Source organism: Barbatula barbatula (genome assembly GCF_947034865.1).
Source record: "Barbatula barbatula genome assembly, chromosome: 8".
NCBI lineage: Eukaryota > Metazoa > Chordata > Actinopteri > Cypriniformes > Nemacheilidae > Barbatula > Barbatula barbatula.
The window spans coordinates 6,121,065-6,141,976 of record NC_136771.1 but is presented as its reverse complement, the minus strand read 5'-3'; the positions used below and the strand labels follow the sequence as shown (position 1 = coordinate 6,141,976).

The following is a 20,912-nucleotide window of genomic DNA, read 5'->3' as shown; positions in this document are numbered from 1 at the left end:
GAAAAAAATATCTGTCATCATTTACATTTAGAGTACATTTCTATTGCATGTTTCATAGCTAAGGAGATTTGAGTTTCATTGTTTAAAAACAGAGACAAAGGTGGCAATTGTTTAACTACCTCAAGAGTTTAGAGATAGTAGAATGTATGGATGAAACCCTCTGGATTTGGGTTAATTTGATGATACATTTTGAAAAGTTTCTATAGGAATCTTAATAATTACTTTTTAATGCAGACTTTAGCTCAATTTGTGAGATTGAGACTTCTTTTCGAACTCTAATACAAACATATGTGGGATTCCAGGGTCTTTTCTCAACTCATAAATTAAGAAATATGTTGTGCATTCAGTCTGCCAAATAGTTTAATTAATAATGTTAATTTTAAATAATAACTTCCTTAATAAATTTTACAATATTAAATAAATCTTTTGAAGTAATGGATCATATCGATCTTTATGTTGTTATGTTATTTTCTGGATTGTCAACTGTTTGAATCTCTTAAGAAATCGTGATTTTATAAAAACGTTTGTGTTTAGCTGACAAAGTCAAGAGAAAACGATGACAGAATTTCCGTTAATTGAACTGTTCCTTTAAAGGGACAGATCACTAAATGAAATTAAAATAGATATTTGGAAGAACATTAGCTATTTTGTAAGCAATTTATGTATGTAGGAAAGCAAACAGCACCTTTGACTACATTTTAATTTGTCCTAGTATGGTAGGAATGATGTCCCAGTCCCAGAACTGAAAATCGCTTATTTTCATTTTTTGGAACAACTTGAGGGTGAGTAAATGATGACAGAATCTTAAATTTTGGGTGAACTATCCCTTTAAAAGAACCCAATGGAAACCCAATAAAAGCAAAGCAGTGCTGAACAACCGAGCACTTTGCTTCAACATTTCCATTAGAGTTTGTTTTCGCTCACGATAAGCGAACTTGTGCACAACTGGCGACCCGCTGTGCGAAATCACTCTCTCTAATGGCACAACACACGTGTTTGTTACAGGAAATCGTACAGCCGCTCTGTAAGTATTCCGTCGGTGATAAAACCAAATTGCACCATGATGTTGGGTCAAATAAATGAGAAAAGTGCCTCCTGCTCCGGTGTAATTAGCTCCAGCAAACATTGCTTCTCCATGCACGCTGATCCGAAGCCAGTTTCTCTTACTCGCAGTCACAAACGTTAACAAGAGCAACCGCAGAACTGCAAAACAAATACTCCCAATATGAGCCAAATGACTGTACCGAAGTAATTGCTCTATTAAAGCGAACTGGATAAACTCGTTGAAGAAGTTGCCAGTTAAAAACGCAACCATTGTTGCTGTTTAACTTATAGGATGATTTGAAGTGGGTCTTGGAAACTGGTCGCTCAATAAAACGGCACAGACTGCCCCCAAGCAGTTTACCTGTTGCTGTTATCCTAATAAATATAAACGCAAAATACCCTCAGAGCCCCAATTGTTGGGGATTAAGAACCTAACAATGCTCTCAACTCTAATTAAACTGCTGCAGGGCTGTGCGAGACAATTTTTATGTGTGAGGTGTGGTGCTAAACAAACCGTTTGATAGCACTTATTTACAGTATGTATTCATGTGTGAAAATGTGCGTCAGGACCAGACCCTCAAACAACCAGACCAGGTCAGTCCAAAAATCCAGTTGCCATTAAAGGGATAATTCAAATCCAAAAATGGAAATTATTTCATCGTTTACTAATCCTCATGTCGGTTCAAACCTCTATGACTTTCATTATTTTTGACTTTCTTTCTAGATATTTTGAAGAACGTTGGCAAGCAAACTCCACCGGCCCCCCTTGACTTTTATTGTATGGACACTAAACCACTTAGACATTTCCTTTTGCGTTACACAATATACAAGTTTTAAATGACATGAGAGTGAATAAATGATTTTATTTTTGGGTAATCTGTCCCTTTAAGAACCATGACATTTTTGAGGCCCTATTGAATAGACCAGCATATGTTGTGTTTTGGTTGCTGGTCCCCAGCATGAGATCCTGGTGGGCTAGTGTCCCCTCCAGGCTTCGCCAGTTAAGTTTTGCTGGTGAACAGCATGGAATATCCTGATCCAACAGCTTGACCGGCGCTGAATAGCATGCAAATAAATGCTTGTCTTTCTTTATAAGGGTTTGTTTTTATATATTTTATATATTATGTGGTTTTGAAAGGTTTTAATTTAAATGACAGAGACGATATCTATTGTCCATTTTGAGGTTTGACATGATACACCTCTTTAAGAACAAACTGTAACGTTCAAAGGGCGTTGTGTCTTATTACGAAGCCTTTTGAGCTCACTAAATAAGTTTAAAATATTATGTTTCTCAGATAACTAACTCTTATTTGACAATTAAACCGAAGATGAGGCAGTTTTTTCAAAGCAGACTCACATTACTGTCTCATTTTGATTTTAACGGAGGCCAATGACGCCACATTTCTACATTTTCCTGACCGCATGCATTAGATTTAAGTAAACTAAACAGTCTCTATCCCTTAAAATCCAGAAACAAGCCTCCCCTTTGACCCTGCTATAGTGCTTTTGTTTTTGTTGGTATGTCTTTTCATTCACTGGAGAGTATTTAAATTCCATGGGATTTAAAATAAACTTCAAACAATCCTTGGGAGAACAACAATGAGGTGTAATGATGATATTTGAGAGCCCCAATAACAAGTTATGATTTAAATAAGACCCTTTAGGCTTTGCAATAAAGAGAGAAGCAAATTCAATTCTTGATGGCAACGAACATCAAAGACTTGCTGTATCTTAAAGGAACAGCTCATCCAGAAAGCCTGTCATCGAACACTCGTCTGTATTTTGTTCCAGATCCATATGACTTTCCTTTTCCTATTTGTTTTCAACAGAAACGTAGATGAGAGAGAGCAAAGACACATCATGGCATGACTGATATCACTGATGCCAAAAAGATTAGTTCTTGCCCATCTCGTTTTTTAAGAAAAGAAACTTAAATTCATATAGTTTTCTTTTATGATACTTTTTTTGGCATTTTTTTAATCTAATTTGGAGAAAGAAAGAACATTCAAACAATTGTATAAATAGTATTTTAATTCAAAACAAATTTTCTAGGTCTTTTTAACAAACATGAAATGAGATAGGTAATAGAAAAGCTTAAATCTGAACCTTTAAATCAGTTATTATGATATGGCATATTTAACCCTCTCTCTCTTTTTCTTCTTCATCCAATCATCATTTACTTGGGCCTGAAAACAATATAAACATACAGAACAATAGAAGCCGGACTGTTTGGCTCACGCACTTGTCTGTGGCTTCTACAGACCCATTTTTGCACTGTTCTGTGGTTTTATGGCCCTTATCCTCTAGTTCTTCTTTAAAACGGGTCATTGTCTCTCCAACTTGAAAATACGGGTCAGTTATACAGATCAATGATATCTGAACTAAATTGATTTAGTTTTACTTTTTAGTTTGTTTCAAATCATGGTATTAACGGTTTATATGTAAACAATCCTATAGATGTAATGTCTGCTTGATATTACATTTGCAGTGTGGTGGACAAGAGAGGAAAGATTCAATTAAATGGGTATAAACATTGAGTGATTGAATTTCTACAGACATTGTCACAGTAATTGTAGATTTGCCGTAAACATTTCTCAAGACCGCAGATGTGTGGACTTTTTTTGCAGTGCATTTCCTTGGCAGTAAAATTAATTTACGAATGCAATGTCAACAACAAAGAACGCTCTCAGACGCTAATGGTGGTTTGGTTTCTACAATGATTAGGTATCCTAATAAAATGGTTATTTAATACAGTTGTATTTTTTTAATAATTTTAGTTCATTCTAGTTTCTTTTGACTATGCATACAAATTACAATAGAAAGAAGAAATAAATAGCATGTCGTAGTAAAGTAAAATGTCATGCTTTTTATTCTAGTAAATATTTCTCAGGATGGTTTATTCTGCATCGCATTGTTACTATTCCAAATATTAGTGGCCAATTTGTAGGAATTCCTACAATGTCATCTACTACCAGTGATGTTTGTGTGTATGGGGTTTACCTTCATTTTGATTGCTTAGATTTCTTTCTAATATTCATAGCTTTTGTTACAATTCACGTCCCAGGAATTCACACAAATTGCCACCTTGTAAATACATTTTCACAATCACTGTTAAATAAATTTGCTTTATTTTTAGAGCTGTGAAACTATTAATCGCGATAAATTGCATCCCGTATAAAAGTTTGTGTGAACATAATTTACGTCTGTGTACTGTGCATATTAATTTTGTATTTATAAACACAGAAACATACTTATATAAATAAATACATGTATTTTTTATATTTACCAATAATTTAAATTATAAATACATATTTATTCATTCTTATATTTTTCTTACAATAAGAATTTCTGGATGCGATAAATTGCGATTAATCGTTTGACAGCCCTAGTTAATTTTTTAAGTTGTTTTCTCTACAGGCCCTTACCATACAAATTCCCAACTTTCCCATGTGGAACTACCCTTGGTTCCCCCCATAGATTCTATAATATTGCAGCCTTGTCGTCTGAAACACTTACAGTTGTGTTTTACTTCAAGGACACCACCACTAACTCACCGTCACAAGTAGGTGAACTTCAAACAGCAGCAGAAGTCAAAGGAGTTAATTGGCCCTTATCAGAAGTCTTAACTGAGCGCTGATCTGGAACCAGCGCTTCCTGTAAAACTCCTATCATGGGGGAACTGCAAAACTGGTTTTGGGACGGTGTAAAAACGCATGGGGGATTCTCTGAGGCCCTGACTAATTGACCCCTGGTTCCCCGGGGGTAAATCAACAGAGGCTAAAGCCACTAGCCTTCTAACAAGCACCTCTCGTAAAGCAATCCATAACCAATGGGCAATTTGAAACACATGCTATTGGATATATTTACGACTTGGTACCTGGAGTCAAAAGACCCGAGAGCTGATACCTCAGACCCCCACCTTTTCCAAGCTTTTCCCCTTAACCCTAAAAAAGGGAAAACAAATGACGACTTTAATTTCTTTACTCCTCAAAATGTTCGACATGTAATTGCTCAAAAATGCAATTCAATGGACAAATATCTAAACAACTGTTATTATTAGGTTCATACAACACAACATGATTACATTAGATAGACATGGGGGTAAGGATAAGAAATTGGAAACAGCTGGGCAGGTTTTCTTTGATTATCCTCATCATTACGATTCAACGGGACGCCATGTCAGTCACACATAGTCGGCAATCACACTTAATCATGTGGGCACGCAAACACGATGCAATCGAGACCTGCTCATTTGAGCTATTCCAGATTTGAAAAACCAAATAATTTCCCCCACCGCACAATGACTTTCCTAAATTTCCTCGCACGATTCTGGAATTTCAGCATGCTACAAAAAACAGTGATGGTACCTATGTGGTTGTGGATATAGGCCCCTGCATCCCCAACGTGCCTGGTCTCTGAAGAGGCCGTCCGTTTTTCCCACTGGGGTTATCTGACGAAGCGTTTCACGAGAGACTGTATTCGGCAGCCAGTGGCCCCAGCTGATTCTGCTTAGCCCCTGCTATAAAGCAAACGGTCTCTTCAAGTGATCCATTAGTGCTTCTATCCCCAAGGGTGGAGACTGCAGTCTGCTCAAGCCGTGCAGGAAAGCTTGAAGGAAAACAGCATGGGAGACAAGTCAACAGATCAAAGACCCCCTCAGACGGCAGACCCCTTCTCCAGACATCCAATCTCTTCCCCTTCATGGTTCTAATTAGCAGATGGTGGAGAAATGCCTCATATTATGGCTTTATCAATTAGAGAGAGACGCTCATATCTTTCTCTCTCTCTGTCGGCCCTTGAGCATGCCACAGATAGATGAACTGTGAGGGAAAACCAAAGCAGAAGTGCTGTTTTGATGTAATGTGTTTAAATTAGTTTGTGATGGAAACAGAAAGTTTTGGTATTTTTGGTATGTTACTCATGACGTTCTTCCAAAAACGTAACTTTTCACCTTTTAGTCTTTTTTAATGCTGTCTTTAATCCATTTGAACACATAAATTGTGGCTGTACAATGGCTTTGAATGATTTTGTGAACGAGCATTGATGCATATCGAATAATCGATTATTTAAATAAATGCAATGAAAATATCATAGGCTGTGTGCCAATGCTTACTGTTTTTATTGTAAATAAAGTATTCCTTTTATATCTTATTAAAAAACGTGCTTAAGAGATAAAAGATATAAATACCTCAAATTCCTGTGAGACTGGGTTGTTCACACTGTAATTTCTCAGCGGGCAGCATCTCTTTCTCTCTCCCCCCGAAGTGTTGTGGGAAGCTGCGTATAAAAAGCAATTATTTTATATATTTCTGAACTTCGAATGCCGTTGAAAGTTGTTTAAGATGCAATGAGCTCAGTCGACGCGTAATTATAATATATGAAAGATGGTAGTACCTCTGAGTTTTAATGAGGAGCCTTAACAAGAAAGATCTGTGACAGTAAAAGTGTGAGGGAGAGAGACTTAACGCCCAAATACACAAGACTTTTGCTCAGATTTTGGATTTGTTGCAGAAAGTCTGTGCCAGTCTGCAGATTGAGCAGTTAGTGTGTTTCTATTATGAAAAAGTCAGCAAGTTTATGATGTCAAGTTTAAAAAAATCTGTTTAGATTTTTAAAGTCTTGTAGTGTATTCCAGCCATTACTTATTACTTATCCAGCAGTATTATTATAGCTCGCGGAATGCTTGATTCTGGTTGGCCAGTCGCGACAGGTTTGTTATTCCCAGCTAACAACCGCTTAAAACTAATAACACACGGTAACCTGGATGCAGCAAGTTTTTTTTTACAAATTAAATAAATATATTGTTTAATAACATACATGACATTATATTTACATATTATTTAGCCAAATTGCCTGTTTGTGTGTGACGATTCAACAAAACAGACATTCATAATCTTTAGCCAACCGAATGTGCATTATTTGCGTCTCTTTCGTTTCGGCTAAAATTATTCTTGTCATTTAAAAAGTAAAATATTACAAATGTACAAAATCTGTTTTCTCTCGGATCATAATTACATCGTTCAAGCTCGTAAGTAGAAACTTCCCAGGAGGATAGTGCAACCTGAACGATACAGATAATTGCGTCTCTTTCCTTTGACCTCCTAGGCTCTTTTGAGTAAGAAGGTTTCAGAGGCTTGGAGAGATTTGTATGTGTAAGACCCTCGGAGACACCGAGAACAACAATGACCTATGCAGCAGTCAGCAGAGCGCTGTCAACGGTGCTCCTCAGCGGCTCGCCTCACCTTCTTAATTACCCATCATCCCCTGCACAGCCAGGCCCTCACAAATTACGCTCTATTGAGGGTGAATGATAGAGTTGTCAGTGAGTACTCAGTGTTTCTTAGTGGGAGAGGGCAATCACATACGTACACACATTAACTCGCTGAGTAGGCAAGTACCGGTGCCAACGTTGAGAACCCACACCTAGCTATCCTCAATTTCAACACAGAGGAACAAAGGACACTGTGACAGCAGCGTAATACAGAAAGTGACAGAGAGTGACCGTGTGTGAGAAAGAAGAGAGAAACTGAGAGCATGAGCACTCTCCTGGATCTTTGTAACCCTGATCCCATGGGTTATTCAAATGCAGGTATTCATGCACAGTTTACCTTGTACTTTATGTCATTTGTTCAAGATGATCATCAAACAACAAAAACAATAAATAAAAGGTAAACAACCAAAACAAATAACAAATAGATCCCAGATAAGATGCTATACTGAATGTCAAATGTTAAGAGTAGATATTTTGCCCTGGGCTAGTTGTCACGCAGGAGAGTTGTTAAAATGGATGTATTTCTCTAATAGTTAATTTTTATACTTTTGAGGCAAAAGTCCGGTCACACAAATGTTGTTTAAAACAAGTGTAAATATTCAATAGATTTTATTTTTACTTTTGCATTTTTCACATCATACAAAAAACTTTAGTTTTTAGTGACAGGTTGTGACATTTATATTGGATGTTTTAAATGTCAATTTATGCTGGCCAAAACAATATTATGTATGTTTATAGTTTTAAGGCCAAGAATTATTTGACTATTTAAAACTGACAGAGAAAGTAGATTGTGGAAACGTTTAATTGCTTTTAAAAATGTCAATAGATTTTAAATAGCAAAGAAAAAGTGTAAAAGCAATAATTATTTACAAGCCTTCAAATGAACATAAACATCCTCATCAAATACATTGAGAGTTACTGTATATTGTTCTTTAAGGTACTGCCAGCATTCATTTTCTTTGTCTGCCAATCAAAGTCTTAGTTGTCAACCACTCATTGGTTAAAACATTTTTTTTGTGAATATCGAGAATGAGTAATGAAGGTTTTTAGTGGATGTAAAGTCTTTATACATACCCATTTGTAAGTCAATAGCATTTTTCCTCTGTAATATTTCTCTTGAATCCTGCATTCTTCAAACAGGAAGATGACCATGTGGTCCCAGTCATTCCGGGCAACTGTTATTTAATGAGGTAACTGGCTCAAGACAAGTGATGAAGTGATTTTAAAAGTTTATTTTAAGATCATTTATGTATTACTGTAGAACAAAATAGTTACAAATTGCATTATGTTTTCAATTGCGTTTAAAGTTTACTACATTATGTGTGATTAGATGCCTAGTCTCGTTTAGAATAAACAAGTCTTTAAACTCTGGCAATCCTCATCGCCATTCTGTGCATCCACGGTTAGCACCTGACACGCTCGTTAGAAAATTCAAAAGTTCACGCCGGCGCCTTTTAAAAGCTTTATGGCAGGTTTTACGGCAGGAAAATCGAAAACGCTCATTGGCTCTCGCCTGCTTCTTCACAGATTGCGACATGCCGTGTTTCTTGTGAGGTGTGTTTGTAGGACAAATGTCCCCTTTACGGAGTCGATCAGGAGGATAATAATAACCAGATATTTTCAGCAATTAACAACTTAAATTCTGCTCCGTTCTTCACACAAAACTGTTGTATTCCACCAGAGAGGACTGCGACGCGTCGCAATAATTGCGTCGTCAAGTGCAATTATTGCGATTGCACTTATCTGTTTGTCTTTATACTGTACATCATTTTAAGAAATAGTTATGGTTAGGTTTAGAGGTAGGAGTAGGATTTGCGGTTATAAAATATATATTTGAATGGCAAATCCACCCTTTTCTTGACGTCTCCACGGAGGGCGCCATTACCGCGAGTAGGCCTAACCTCCTGTTTGATGCGCCGCACTGCCGTTTTGTACTTGTTACCATGTTAGAGGACATCTCTGTTAATGGTTAAAAATCAAGTTTCTCGAAGAATGTTCGCGGTTACAGTCTGTCGCAAAAGCCAAAGAAAGCTCAGAAAACCTTATGGGCGAGTGACACAACAGGAGCAAGTAACCAGTTACAATGAAGCATCCAGATGTCTCCAATACTGCGTTATTTTATAAAAGATCCAAAGCGATGTGATCAGGTTTATTTATATCTGGTGTGGGTGTCAAAATCTTCCCGTTAGATTATGACACTCGGCAACTTCCGCTTTAGAAATATGAACTGTTGATGGTTATGGCAAATAATTCGTCCAATGTTAACGCTGCGTAAATACAAACTCGCGGTACCTGTGAAATAATTTAAGACAGTGCTCTTTGACATTATGCTGTTTTAAATGACATAAAAGCAGTATAAAGTCCGTTTAAAAGCTTTGAAGCTAACTTTGTAATGCCCGATCAAGCGGCTAACCGGAAGTCTTAAGCATTATCCCTAAGCGCATACGCAAGGCAATTGGTCATTTCGCGGATTGCGAAAAAGGTGGATATTGTTGCTAAAATGATAATTTTCCTGCATTTTTTTTGTCTATTACATTTTATATCTTTTTATATTCGCTATAGGTTTTGGGGTAGGATAGGGGTCTAAAATATATAAATCGCTTATCTATAGCTAGAATTAGAGGAACGCACTGATACAAGCTTTGTAATTATTTTACGTTGTTTCTGCAAAAAATACGCAGCAATTTTTACATTTTATACGTTGTAAGACGCGTTACTTTAATGTCTCAGCATCAATAAAAACGTAAAGAAATTACGTTTTGGGCTTGTAGCAGAAGTAGAAATACAGAAGTATAAACAATGAGACTAGTCTGGTATGTCATATAAGAAAGAAAGACAAAGTAAATAGACTTTCTGATGACATTTGGTAGAGAAAAACATATTTCAACACAAAGTAAAAACTTGCGATCAGCTATTTTAAGTCATTTTTGTACAAATGTAGTGAGGAATCTGGCCCTCACTCTGCAGAATGAAGCAACTAATATATAATTTCCTGGATTTTAGACATTTGTGAAATAATAGCAATGCAGTGTTCCAAAAGATAACAATTATAACTTTAAAGTCTCTTTACAATTAAGCAGATATATTAAGTAGAATGTAAGAATGTAAGAAACAGTAAGAATGATGACTTTAGGAGGACTTTTATTGTTTGTTTTGATAAAATACAGATCCTTGGCCACAGGTTAAACTTCATCAACAATTACAGCATATTTCTTGTTTCTTATTCCTGGCCCAAGGACAGTCCTAATACGCTATTTAAAAATAAAGATCTTAAATTGGTACCTTGTGAAGCCAGGCTTTGTTAAAAAGGCCTCATGACCTAATTTAATCTGTAAAAATATAGCCATTTCATTACGCAGCACACTCAAATATTTGTTTCTGTGGGTTTCTCCCTCATTGGAGCATAAATTGCTGCAAAGTGCAGAGTTTGGAAAATGATTCCACGCCAAGCCGGCCCTACAAGAAACAAATCAAGGACTAAATGTTGCCCTGAGCAGCGAAAGACGCTCATTCAGAGAGTCATTCAAAACAGATCCTACATTCAATAAAAACAGAGCGCAAACACACACACGCACGCTGTACGTTGGCAGTTGCCCATGTCGTGGCAGGCCTGCCAGCGGTTATTATGTCTTGACAGTTGTAAGTCACTTGATTTTTCATTGATGTTTATGGCTGCAATATGCCTTTTATTCGACGGGAACATGATCAAACACAGAGCGAGAGTGGACTGGGTTTGAGAATGGCATAGGAATTTTCTTGTCATCCTAACTCAAGGGTCAGAAGGCTTTTCCACTTTCCTGTTCCAGCAATAAACCCCCTCCTGTCATGCTAAAGCAAGAACACACTTTTAACTCGGTTAAAACATTTATAGAAACAGAAAGTCTACAAAAAAATCAAAGGCTGTCATCGCTTGTCAATCAAGGAAAGTTAATTTACAGCCTTGGTAGAGCGCATGATCTGCACGGTAGTTTAAAGCTGGAATTATTTCAAGTCTTTCATAGACACGTTGAGAATGCACAGTGTTGATTTAACTACAGCCACATTATGAACATAATATTTGTAGTTGTACTGAAAACTAATTTAAAAGGTTACTTTTAATCGCAAAGTACAAAACAGTCTTAAAAAGATAACACAACTCTTTAAAAACAATATAAAACTATCTCAAAACAAAACAATCCAATAGTGTCTCAAAACAAAACAATACAAAACTGTCTAAAACACAACTGTCTTGGAAACAAAACGATACATACAACTGTCTTCAAAACTAAAATACAACACTGTCTAAAAACACAATGGTCAAAAAATAAAATAAAAAAAAACATTCCAATAGTGTCTAAAAAACGTTACAGAAAAAACAACACAATTGTCTAAAAAAACAATACAAAACTGTTTCAAAACAACACAAAACTGTCTTGAAACATAACTGTCTCCGAACACATCAAAATAATCAATCTATCTCAATAAAACAACAACACTTTTTGTCTCAAAATGAACCTGTATCAGAACAAAACGGTCACGAAACAAAACTGTTTCAAAACAATACAAAACTATGTCAAAATAGACTTTATGTCAAAACAAAACTTTAAGAAACAATTTAGGATTTTTGTTTCTGTTTAAAGTAAATGTCTACTGTTTTCAAAAGCCTAAAGGTCTTTAGAAATACTGTAGGTGGCAGTGTTAAAAACAAACTGTCAACTTGTTATGAGAATCTGTCTTACCTCCACAGTAAAACAGAGTGATACAGAAAATCCTTTTGTTTAGATAATACTATGGTCAAACCAAGTTTGTGTATTTTTCATAATACGGTACCATATACTATTGTTCCACAAATGAAAGGGAACATGAAACAAAATAAATAACTTATACGAAGAGCATCGAGCATAACATTGGTTTAGACAGTTGGTTTTGTGCATTGTTATTTGTTGGGAGTTCTGACAATTGTGTGTAAAAGATTTTTCTTTTCTTAATGTTGTGCTCTTCATTAAATGCTTCAGCAGTTTAAAGGTACAATAAATTTAATTTGTCATATATTGAAGACATTGTGTGAGAGAGAGAGAGAGGGAGAGAGTTGCATAATGAGAGACATTCTCTACTGGCGCCAGTGCTTGCGAGATCCTACCGAGCCTCAATGAGACAAACACACATATACACACAAACATGCTCCTCACAGGGCTCGACCCACAACCCCTTAACACACTCAATCATATGTACACACGTTTCCCTGGCAACGCCAGCTGTGTGCTGACTATGCAGTTCCCTCATAATTACTTTTAAACACTTAATAAGGCTCCCTCCACGAGATAAAATCATATATATAATTCAAATATTCATTTTAGTGGGGATTTTGACAAGGTGTGCAATAATGTAGCCCTATTGTTAAAGTTTTCATCATATTCATCTCACAATTGTGTTTCTAATGTGTTCATCTGTACTGCAAGTTGTCTGTTTATTTTTCCTTATTTCCATATAATACTTTTTATATTTTCTAAAGAACATTCTAAACTCTTAATGCCTCCTGGCTTATGTCCAAATCACTTTAATGTATCATTGTGGCTAATGTTCAATGACAGAACGCAGACCTGGTGAATACTGAAACCTTTATTTTGTTATCATACACTGAGGATGAATCCAAGTTTGTCACACACAGATATGACTATTAATACTGCAGGAATTATCATTTGCAAGAAAGTCTGTTAATCTATCCTGCATTAAAACTGATAAGATAAATAATAAGATAAATACATAAATACTTTGAGTACCTTCAAACTTTATGTTTATAGCAATCGTAAAACAATGAAAATGTTTACAGGTCACAACGGATATATATACCGAGCACAATAAATAAATATAACAAACCGAAAGTGGAAACATTTCAAACAGCCATAGTCACTTTATACATTCAGAACAGCTCAGATTCATTTGTCGTGTAAGTGATTTAAAGATTTAAAGGTCACGCACCTTCACGAGGCGGTTCGTCACATTCTTGAACTTCTTTAAGAATAATTTACAACATTAATTAAACACATAAATGGCTGCTGGTGGTTTGTGTGCAACAGCACACAAATAAACACAAACAATGACACACTTAATCAGCATCAAAAAATGACCATTAGTCTAGTTTACATTCAACATACTGATTTTTATAATCTTGATTTACAATTTAAAATGTGTTGCCATCGCAAACAGGTAAAACATGCAAATGTATAAGAAACATACAAATCGGTTCTTCCTTTACTAATTTAATCCTATTATGTGTACGAAAAATGATGTTAAATGGGGGGAATTGTCTCGTTTAAAGTTGTGTAAATAGTGTAAATATTTAGTTTTTCTCTATCAAATGAACAACACACTGCTTTAAGTCAACAAGTAGTTAAGAGTTGATTTAAGGAAAGAGTTTTTTGGAATGCTATATCGTGCCAATACACTCCTATCTCGGTTGCACTAAAATTAATTAGAGCACAATTCACAGCCACCGCACACGTCATTACACTAAGATATGACTTTATATGAAACCGTAGGCAAGAACTTACTAACAAATGGCGCAAAGTTACAAGCAGAGCAATTAAACGCACAATGCCACTTTGAGACGTGCCATTGAAAAGTGGCGTAGTGACATTTGAAATGCCTTAAGAACTGCAATCGTCTTCTAAGCAAAATATTGAGTATCGTGAGAAGAGAGGCTGAAAGCGCTTGTATTGCAGAAGGCAGAAGAACTTCCACAATTGTCCAGTTTCACATTACATTCACGTTTAATCATTAAAAGCATCCCGCTCTGCGAATTCTGTCTAAAACACAAAATGCATACATATACAGTAATCCAGTTTCCTCCACCTGATCTGAATTCACGACTCAAACACTCCTCTAAACGAATAACCAGTGTAAACTCCTGCACATGACCGTCACCCACCCCGTCCTGTTCTCGCCCTGTATGCTTTTCAGTGGTTTCCCTCTCCCTTGGCTCTCTGGCCCTCTTTCAGAGCGCTGATGAGCGGGAGCCAGGGGGAGGAGATCTCTGGGATGTTCCTCTTGGCCTGGTTGAGGTGGGTCATGGCGGTGTACAGGCTGCCCCTGGAAACCTGGTCGGGGTAGTACATCTCCAGAGCTGCCGGGGTGCAATGCCTGTGCTGGGTTGGGAAAAAGAGATTTGCAACAGCAGGTTATTTATGGGAATGCGCTAACTAGAACGAGAAGGTCAGGCATACTCATAAAGGCTAAAGATGTCAGAGGGATCGGCGATGTTTTGTGATTTAACATTGTTGCAAGCGTTACGTCCTTATAATGTCAGAATGTTTAATACGCTTGATAGTCTACCACTTGTAAATGTGGGGAAAACAATATTGGATAAATAACAAGTTATATTTGTACCTGTAGTGTTTTAACTTTAACAAGATTTGGAAAGTTTCAGTAACAAACGGACATGATTTTGTCTTTTGTCTCAAAGTCTTCAACAACCCCAGTCTTTTATTTAACTAAACAAAACAAAACAGACAAACAATGTATGAAACAGACTATTAGAAAATTACACAAATATACTTTAAAGTCAAATAAGCAATGCGTCACATATACAAAACAAAATGATTTTCACCAAGATTAATTTATAAATATCTTTGGATGTAATTGTATATTTAGAAGGTTTTCATTCTAAATAGTTTCAAATATGTTTTATCTTAAATTATATATTAGAGGTGTCAAGATTTTTAATACACGGTTATCGTGGCCAAAGGAATAGAGGTAGAGATAGAGGCTTTAGAACGATAAACGTAAATGTTATTGTGTTTTAAATATTACAGTTATAGTCAATGCTGCTATATTATGACACCCAGTATTCTATGATGTTAAACAAATATTCATTTATTGTCAGACTACATGCGGTGTTGAAATGAGGAATTGTAAAGTTGTACACCACCCTATAACTATAAAAGGCGAAATAAGCAACGTTTTCTGTATTACCAATTTGTTAAACTTTCAATTTGTTGAACATCAGTGACTATAAAGAAAAGAGCTGGCAAAGTCACTTATTACAACTAACATCCAAAATAGAAAGCATGATGTCGATTGGCGACTGAAAGACGTCAGTCAGAAGACGTCAACATGTCTCGGCTTCCATAAAGCTAATTTCATCTTAACAAGAGGCAATTTTCCCGCTCTTCAAGTTAGCAACGGTACATTAGTGCGGCGCGGTAATAACGGCAGTGGTATCTGCATCAAAGCGAGAGAGGTGGAAGACCCTGCAGGCCTTAATCACAGTTTAGTCACGGCTAACACTAATTAAAGACATTCTTACACCCCACCACAGCTAATGCACCACTCTGAATGTTGTCTGCCAGACTGAGCGACTGCAGCTAAGCATAGCTTACCCACAAACAATGTGAAATATATAATCATTATACACAGCGTGTCTGAGAGCGCTTGAGAAAATGATTTTTTTACATGAATAACAATTTGAGTGAAATATCGCTAAAAAAGTAACATCTTCATATATAGGTCTTGGTTTAACAGAGACATTTACACATTTTCCGCATGATTTAAAGGAATAGTTTAGCCCAAAATGAAAATCTTGTCATGATTTACTCACCCTCAAGATCTTCCAAACCTGTTTACATTTCTTTGTTCTGCTAAACACAAAGGAAGATATTTGGAAGGATGTCAGTAACCAAGCAGATCTCATCCCTCATTTTCTGCCATAGTAGGGTCAATAAATACAATGGGAGTCAATGGGGGAGGAGATCAGTTTGGTTACTGACATTCTTCCAAATATCTTCATTTGTGTTCAACCCGAGGATTAGTAAATCATATCAAAATTCACTTTAAAGAAATAATTTTGCGAAAAATGAAACATGAAAAAAGCATATTGACTTGCTCTCTATAGATAAACAAAGTTTGTTTTTATAAAAATAGAGATTAGTTTGTATGTATATTAAAGGTCACCAAATGTTGAAGCTGATATTTCTTTCAGTTCGCAAGCATGAAGCAATGAACCAATGAGTTATCAATGTGTCGCCATGCTTGGATTTAGAGCTCTTATGGGATTGTTCTGCTGTCAGTTTTGCTTGTGGTTATCCAATGAAAGGAAATCAAATACATCTGGCATGAAGTTGAGTAAACTGAGAGAATTTTCCTTTTTTTATGAACTATTCCTTTAAGAATATTCCAAAGAGCATCTTGTGTGCCTCGATGAGGTCTCATTTATTGTACCAAAGAGATGGCGGTCAATGTCAATGTTTGTTTTTTCTCATCCTAAAACCTATCAAATTTGACCTTGAATTCCAGAATTATTTTCTTAATATAATAGGTGTAGGAGTTTTTGTGATGGGATGGGTACCTGAAGAATAAAACCCTCAGGACAGCCGAGCTGGTCGTACCAGAGAGCTTTATACATGACCAACAGCAGCAGACACGCCAGGAAAGCCAGGGTTATCACAATCAATCCAGTCAGCTGGAACATACAGACACACATCAAAATTGATATTGATTTAGCTCATTTCTGAGAATTATTTTGGTGCTTAGATCAGCCCACAACCATGAACCAATATCTGTACATAAAGTTTTACCAGAAAGCAGACATCCTGCCTTCCTTTTTTCTTAAAATTTGCATTGACATTGAATTGCAGAAAGAGAGAAAACCCACTAGCTCATAAACCTCTTGCACAACACTGCAGAGTGGAATGTTGTAAATTTAGCAAATGTTGAATGTACTGAAGACAGCTTTACCTTGACCTTCTCAGACATCTCATCGTAAAGGTTTATGTTCAGCTTCTTAATGCTCGGCACATACAGCTTCCTCTTCTTCTCCTTCAGCTGATATTCTGTTGTGGTTTTCACAATCACCTAAAAAATATTGTGAAGAAATTTCAATAAAAAACAGTCCATACAAATCATGAAATGACACACAGGCTCATTATTTTCACAGATGGAAGCGTTTGAAAGCAATTTTACAACAACAATATTTGATATTCATGAGTTCATCTCCAATGAATTTGGATTTCTGTCCTTCGAGAAGAAATTTGATCTCTTTATAGCACATATGGACTCAATTTTTCTTACCTTTATTATAGTTGTTAGGTTTTTTCACTTTAAATTTCACAATAAATACTAAGTTTGTTTAAATATCTAACAAAATGCTGGACTGTTGAAAGTTGATGCAAAGGAGCAAATAAAATAAATAAAAAATATTTACAAATAAACAACAATTCATATATTTTAATTAATTTTAAAACGTTTGTTGCAATTTTAAATCTGTATGTTTTGTTTTGTTTGATTATTTTAGTTGACATAACAGTTTCGCATGAGACAGAAATAAAACTTCCACCAGGGGGCGCACTGGGCTCAGAAAACCGAATTCATTCAGTATTTATCTGTTTTAGATCTACTTTTCAAGCAAATCAAAACATATAAGAACATTTTAACTTTCCCAAATGTAGTTTTTCAATTCTTTCTGATTTTCTTCAACAATTTCTTTAAAATAGCACAGTAACCTTTGCTTGCATCAAAACTTGTTTCCTCTAGGAACCAAAGTAGGCTAAATTACTCACATTTAAATATAATTTGTGATTTATTTTAGAAGACAAGTTTAATGTCTTTAATGTTGATTTTCAGGTACGAATTCAGAGCAATAAAGCCCAATGTAATGCCAGCAAACATTCAAATGCAGAAATCTCCTAACACTATCTTGTGACATCCTTTAAATAAATTATACAAATGCATTCTTCAAAAAATCTTTTCACTTGGCTCCTACCGACCTAAGAATAGACACAAGCCATCTGTGATAGTCCAGACAAGAGCGTGTACGTGTGAGCATTTGTAATTCTTTGAGTGACAAAGTGTATCATATTCATCAACGCTGAATATCTTGATGGTGTCACATAAAATCTCTTCTCCGTGCCAGGCCGTCTGCTAGGATCTAACATGGTGGTTTCTACCATGTCTTTGATGGTATCAACGTTACCTCCGGTCTCCAATGACATTCTTTTGCTTAATGAAGTTCTTTGGACGGTAATGAACAACAGAAGGCCACTGCACTCTGTAATATGGATCTATGTGGGGGTTCCAGTCTTTAATGCATGATCATGACCGTAATTACCTTGTCGGGGAATGACTGCTGTAACTGGTTGACCTCCAGCGGAGTGATGAGGGGGATGTTGTCGAAACCATCCTCGAGCGATGGCTGTCTTTCCACTTTTTCCACCAGGTTACTGCCCAATTTAACCATGTCTGAAACAAGATCAGATCGTTGATGGAGAAAAGGTTGCAAAAACACAGAAGTGAACATGGGATGCAATACTGGTATAGTAAATGTACAATAAAATATTTAACATAATAGCGACTTTTCAATCACATAGAAAATAAACAATAATGTTTGTTTTTACTTAAAAAAAATGTTTTTTCATTATTATGTCAAAATTCTGTTATTCTGTACATTTGTAAATATTCTACATGCATCATCACTTTAGTCAACACGAAGGAAGATATTTGGAGGAATATCAGTTACCAGCAGATCACCCATTTACTGCCATAGTAGGGAAAATAAATACTATGGGAGTCAATGAGGGATGAGTGAACTATCCCTTTAATATAAAACACATACATTATATATTAATTTCTATATGCAATTTGGCTGGGAACTGGGAAGTCCTTGAACCTTGTATCTCGATGTTCATCACATATTATGGAATTGGACGTAAGGATGGAATATCCTGTTGATACCACAGTAGCATCATTCACGGGAGAGGTTTTGTATTTCTTCTTTTCCGGCATCTGTTCATGAGGGATGTTTTCTATTATAAGCTTATAAGCTTTCATGTAGCTCAATGGTTAGAGCATGGCATCAGCTAAGCCAAGGTCATGGGTTCGATCCTAGGGATTGCACAAACTTGGAAACAAATGTATGGTATAAAGCAATGTAAGTCGCTTTGGATAGCTGCATCCACCCAATGGATACACGAAAATGTATTAAGCATTTGTTAGTCTGTAAACATCTTTCCAATTATGCCTGTCTCTAAGGGGTCTCCTGTGATGTTGTTTACTCAGTTATTGTTAATTTCTCTCAGTGTCATTATGAATCAGTGCACACGTCTGTGCCTGCTAATTCACAGATGCGCACTCACTCCTGTTTCAGTCATTAGTTGACTGAAGAAAACATTTCATAGATTAGGGCTACAGCTCTCCAATATTTCTATCTATCAGGCGTAGTGTAATTTATTTATTTCAGGAACAGAATAAAACAATTATTTAATATCTAGCCAATAAAGATGATCATTGCAATGAATGAAATCAAACCGAATTTGATCAGCTATCGATGCAAATTACACTTATCAACCAAACGTCTTGGTCGATTCATAGACAGCATATAATGTTAAAATTCAAGCACATTTGGACTATAGCACACGCCCCATGTTGACAGATCAAACCTATGGAGAGCATTACGCGTTCATAATGAAGCATCATTACACAACAGCTGCATTACGTCAACGTCAAAAACGCGTCCGTGATGCATTAATACATATACAAAAATGTCCTGACTATATAAAAAGCGTTTCTAGCGTTGAACCAACAGGGTTTAAAGTGTTTCTCCAATCGCGGTAAGCCGCTGCCCAGAGGTTTGGCGACAGAACGTTAGCCAACAATAAACTACATTATTCGTCGATAGCATCGTGAAGGAGATACTTACTGCTTTCTGTCGGATGTTTTGGTAATCCTTCTGCTTAGATGATCCTAACGGAGAGGCTGCTGGTTATTATGGCCGTGTGTGAGGATGGACTGGAGCTCTTTGCGCATCAGCTGCACCGTCGCTGCGTGCGCAACCGTCGCCCCAATATGATGTCAGCTGTATCACAGATAATAACATTTCACACAGTCAGATTAATACTGATATGGGCTCTGCTGGAAACAGAAACGATCACAGAAATTCTATTGGGTTGATATTCGCTCAAAATGGGAGCAATATTGCTCTTGGTTCTCTATATATTGGGTTCTGATGGTTGAATGTTATCTTGCGGATGTGAACCGTAGGACACCATTAAATGCTCCTGGAATAAGGCCCCCTTCATGGGAGATTTTGTAAAGATTTTAGTAGTAAAGAGCTGATGTTTTATAATAGTATTAGTAATGGAAACCATTATCATTTATGTGGCCATGCCTGTAAAACCAAGCTAGTCTATAGTCTAATTCTGAGAAAGCGAGTTTAAACCATTAATTTCACCATAGTTTCAGTTTATGACATGACAACTCGGTCGTTCAAGAAATCAATGTTATATTTTCCCAGAATGTTCTTTATATGTATAGACTATTCAGAAAAAATACAAATACAATACAATACTTCCATTGGTACATCTCCAGTTGATAATTTTAGTTTTTCACATCCACATTGTCTTATTACATTAAAATCAACAATAGAATAAAATAAAAGCAATTCAAATAACCATATGTCTACAATATACACAGACTAATGTAAAAGGTCATTAGTGTATTTTAATTTAGTACAAAGAATGTAAGATATTTAAAAGTAACAGGCACTATAAGTCATTGCTGGTCTTTACATAATAAAATAAACTTTATTTGGTGGCCATCGACAGGTCTATTTATAGGCCTACATATATAT

At 36.1% G+C, this 20,912-nt stretch overlaps 1 protein-coding gene across 2 annotated transcripts; it reads right to left on the bottom strand.

Annotated features, from left to right (window-relative positions):
* Positions 1 to 12,887: 12,887 nt before the first annotated feature.
* caly (calcyon neuron-specific vesicular protein) lies at positions 12,888 to 20,147 on the bottom strand. Of its 2 annotated transcripts, XM_079462373.1 has the most exons (6): positions 19,983 to 20,125; positions 18,396 to 18,526; positions 17,027 to 17,143; positions 16,638 to 16,751; positions 14,681 to 14,784; positions 12,897 to 14,439 (listed from the first exon to the last, which is right to left on the bottom strand). In XM_079462373.1, the coding sequence occupies exons 2-6, from the start codon at positions 18,522 to 18,524 to the stop codon at positions 14,361 to 14,363; spliced, it is 543 nt and encodes a 180-aa protein (XP_079318499.1). In that variant the 5' UTR covers positions 18,525 to 18,526; positions 19,983 to 20,125; the 3' UTR covers positions 12,897 to 14,360. The 2 variants fall into 2 exon arrangements, with proteins under 2 accessions (XP_079318498.1, XP_079318499.1); XM_079462372.1 differs by lacking the exon at positions 14,681 to 14,784 and having other exon boundaries at positions 12,888 to 14,439; positions 19,983 to 20,147.
* Positions 20,148 to 20,912: the final 765 nt, after the last annotated feature.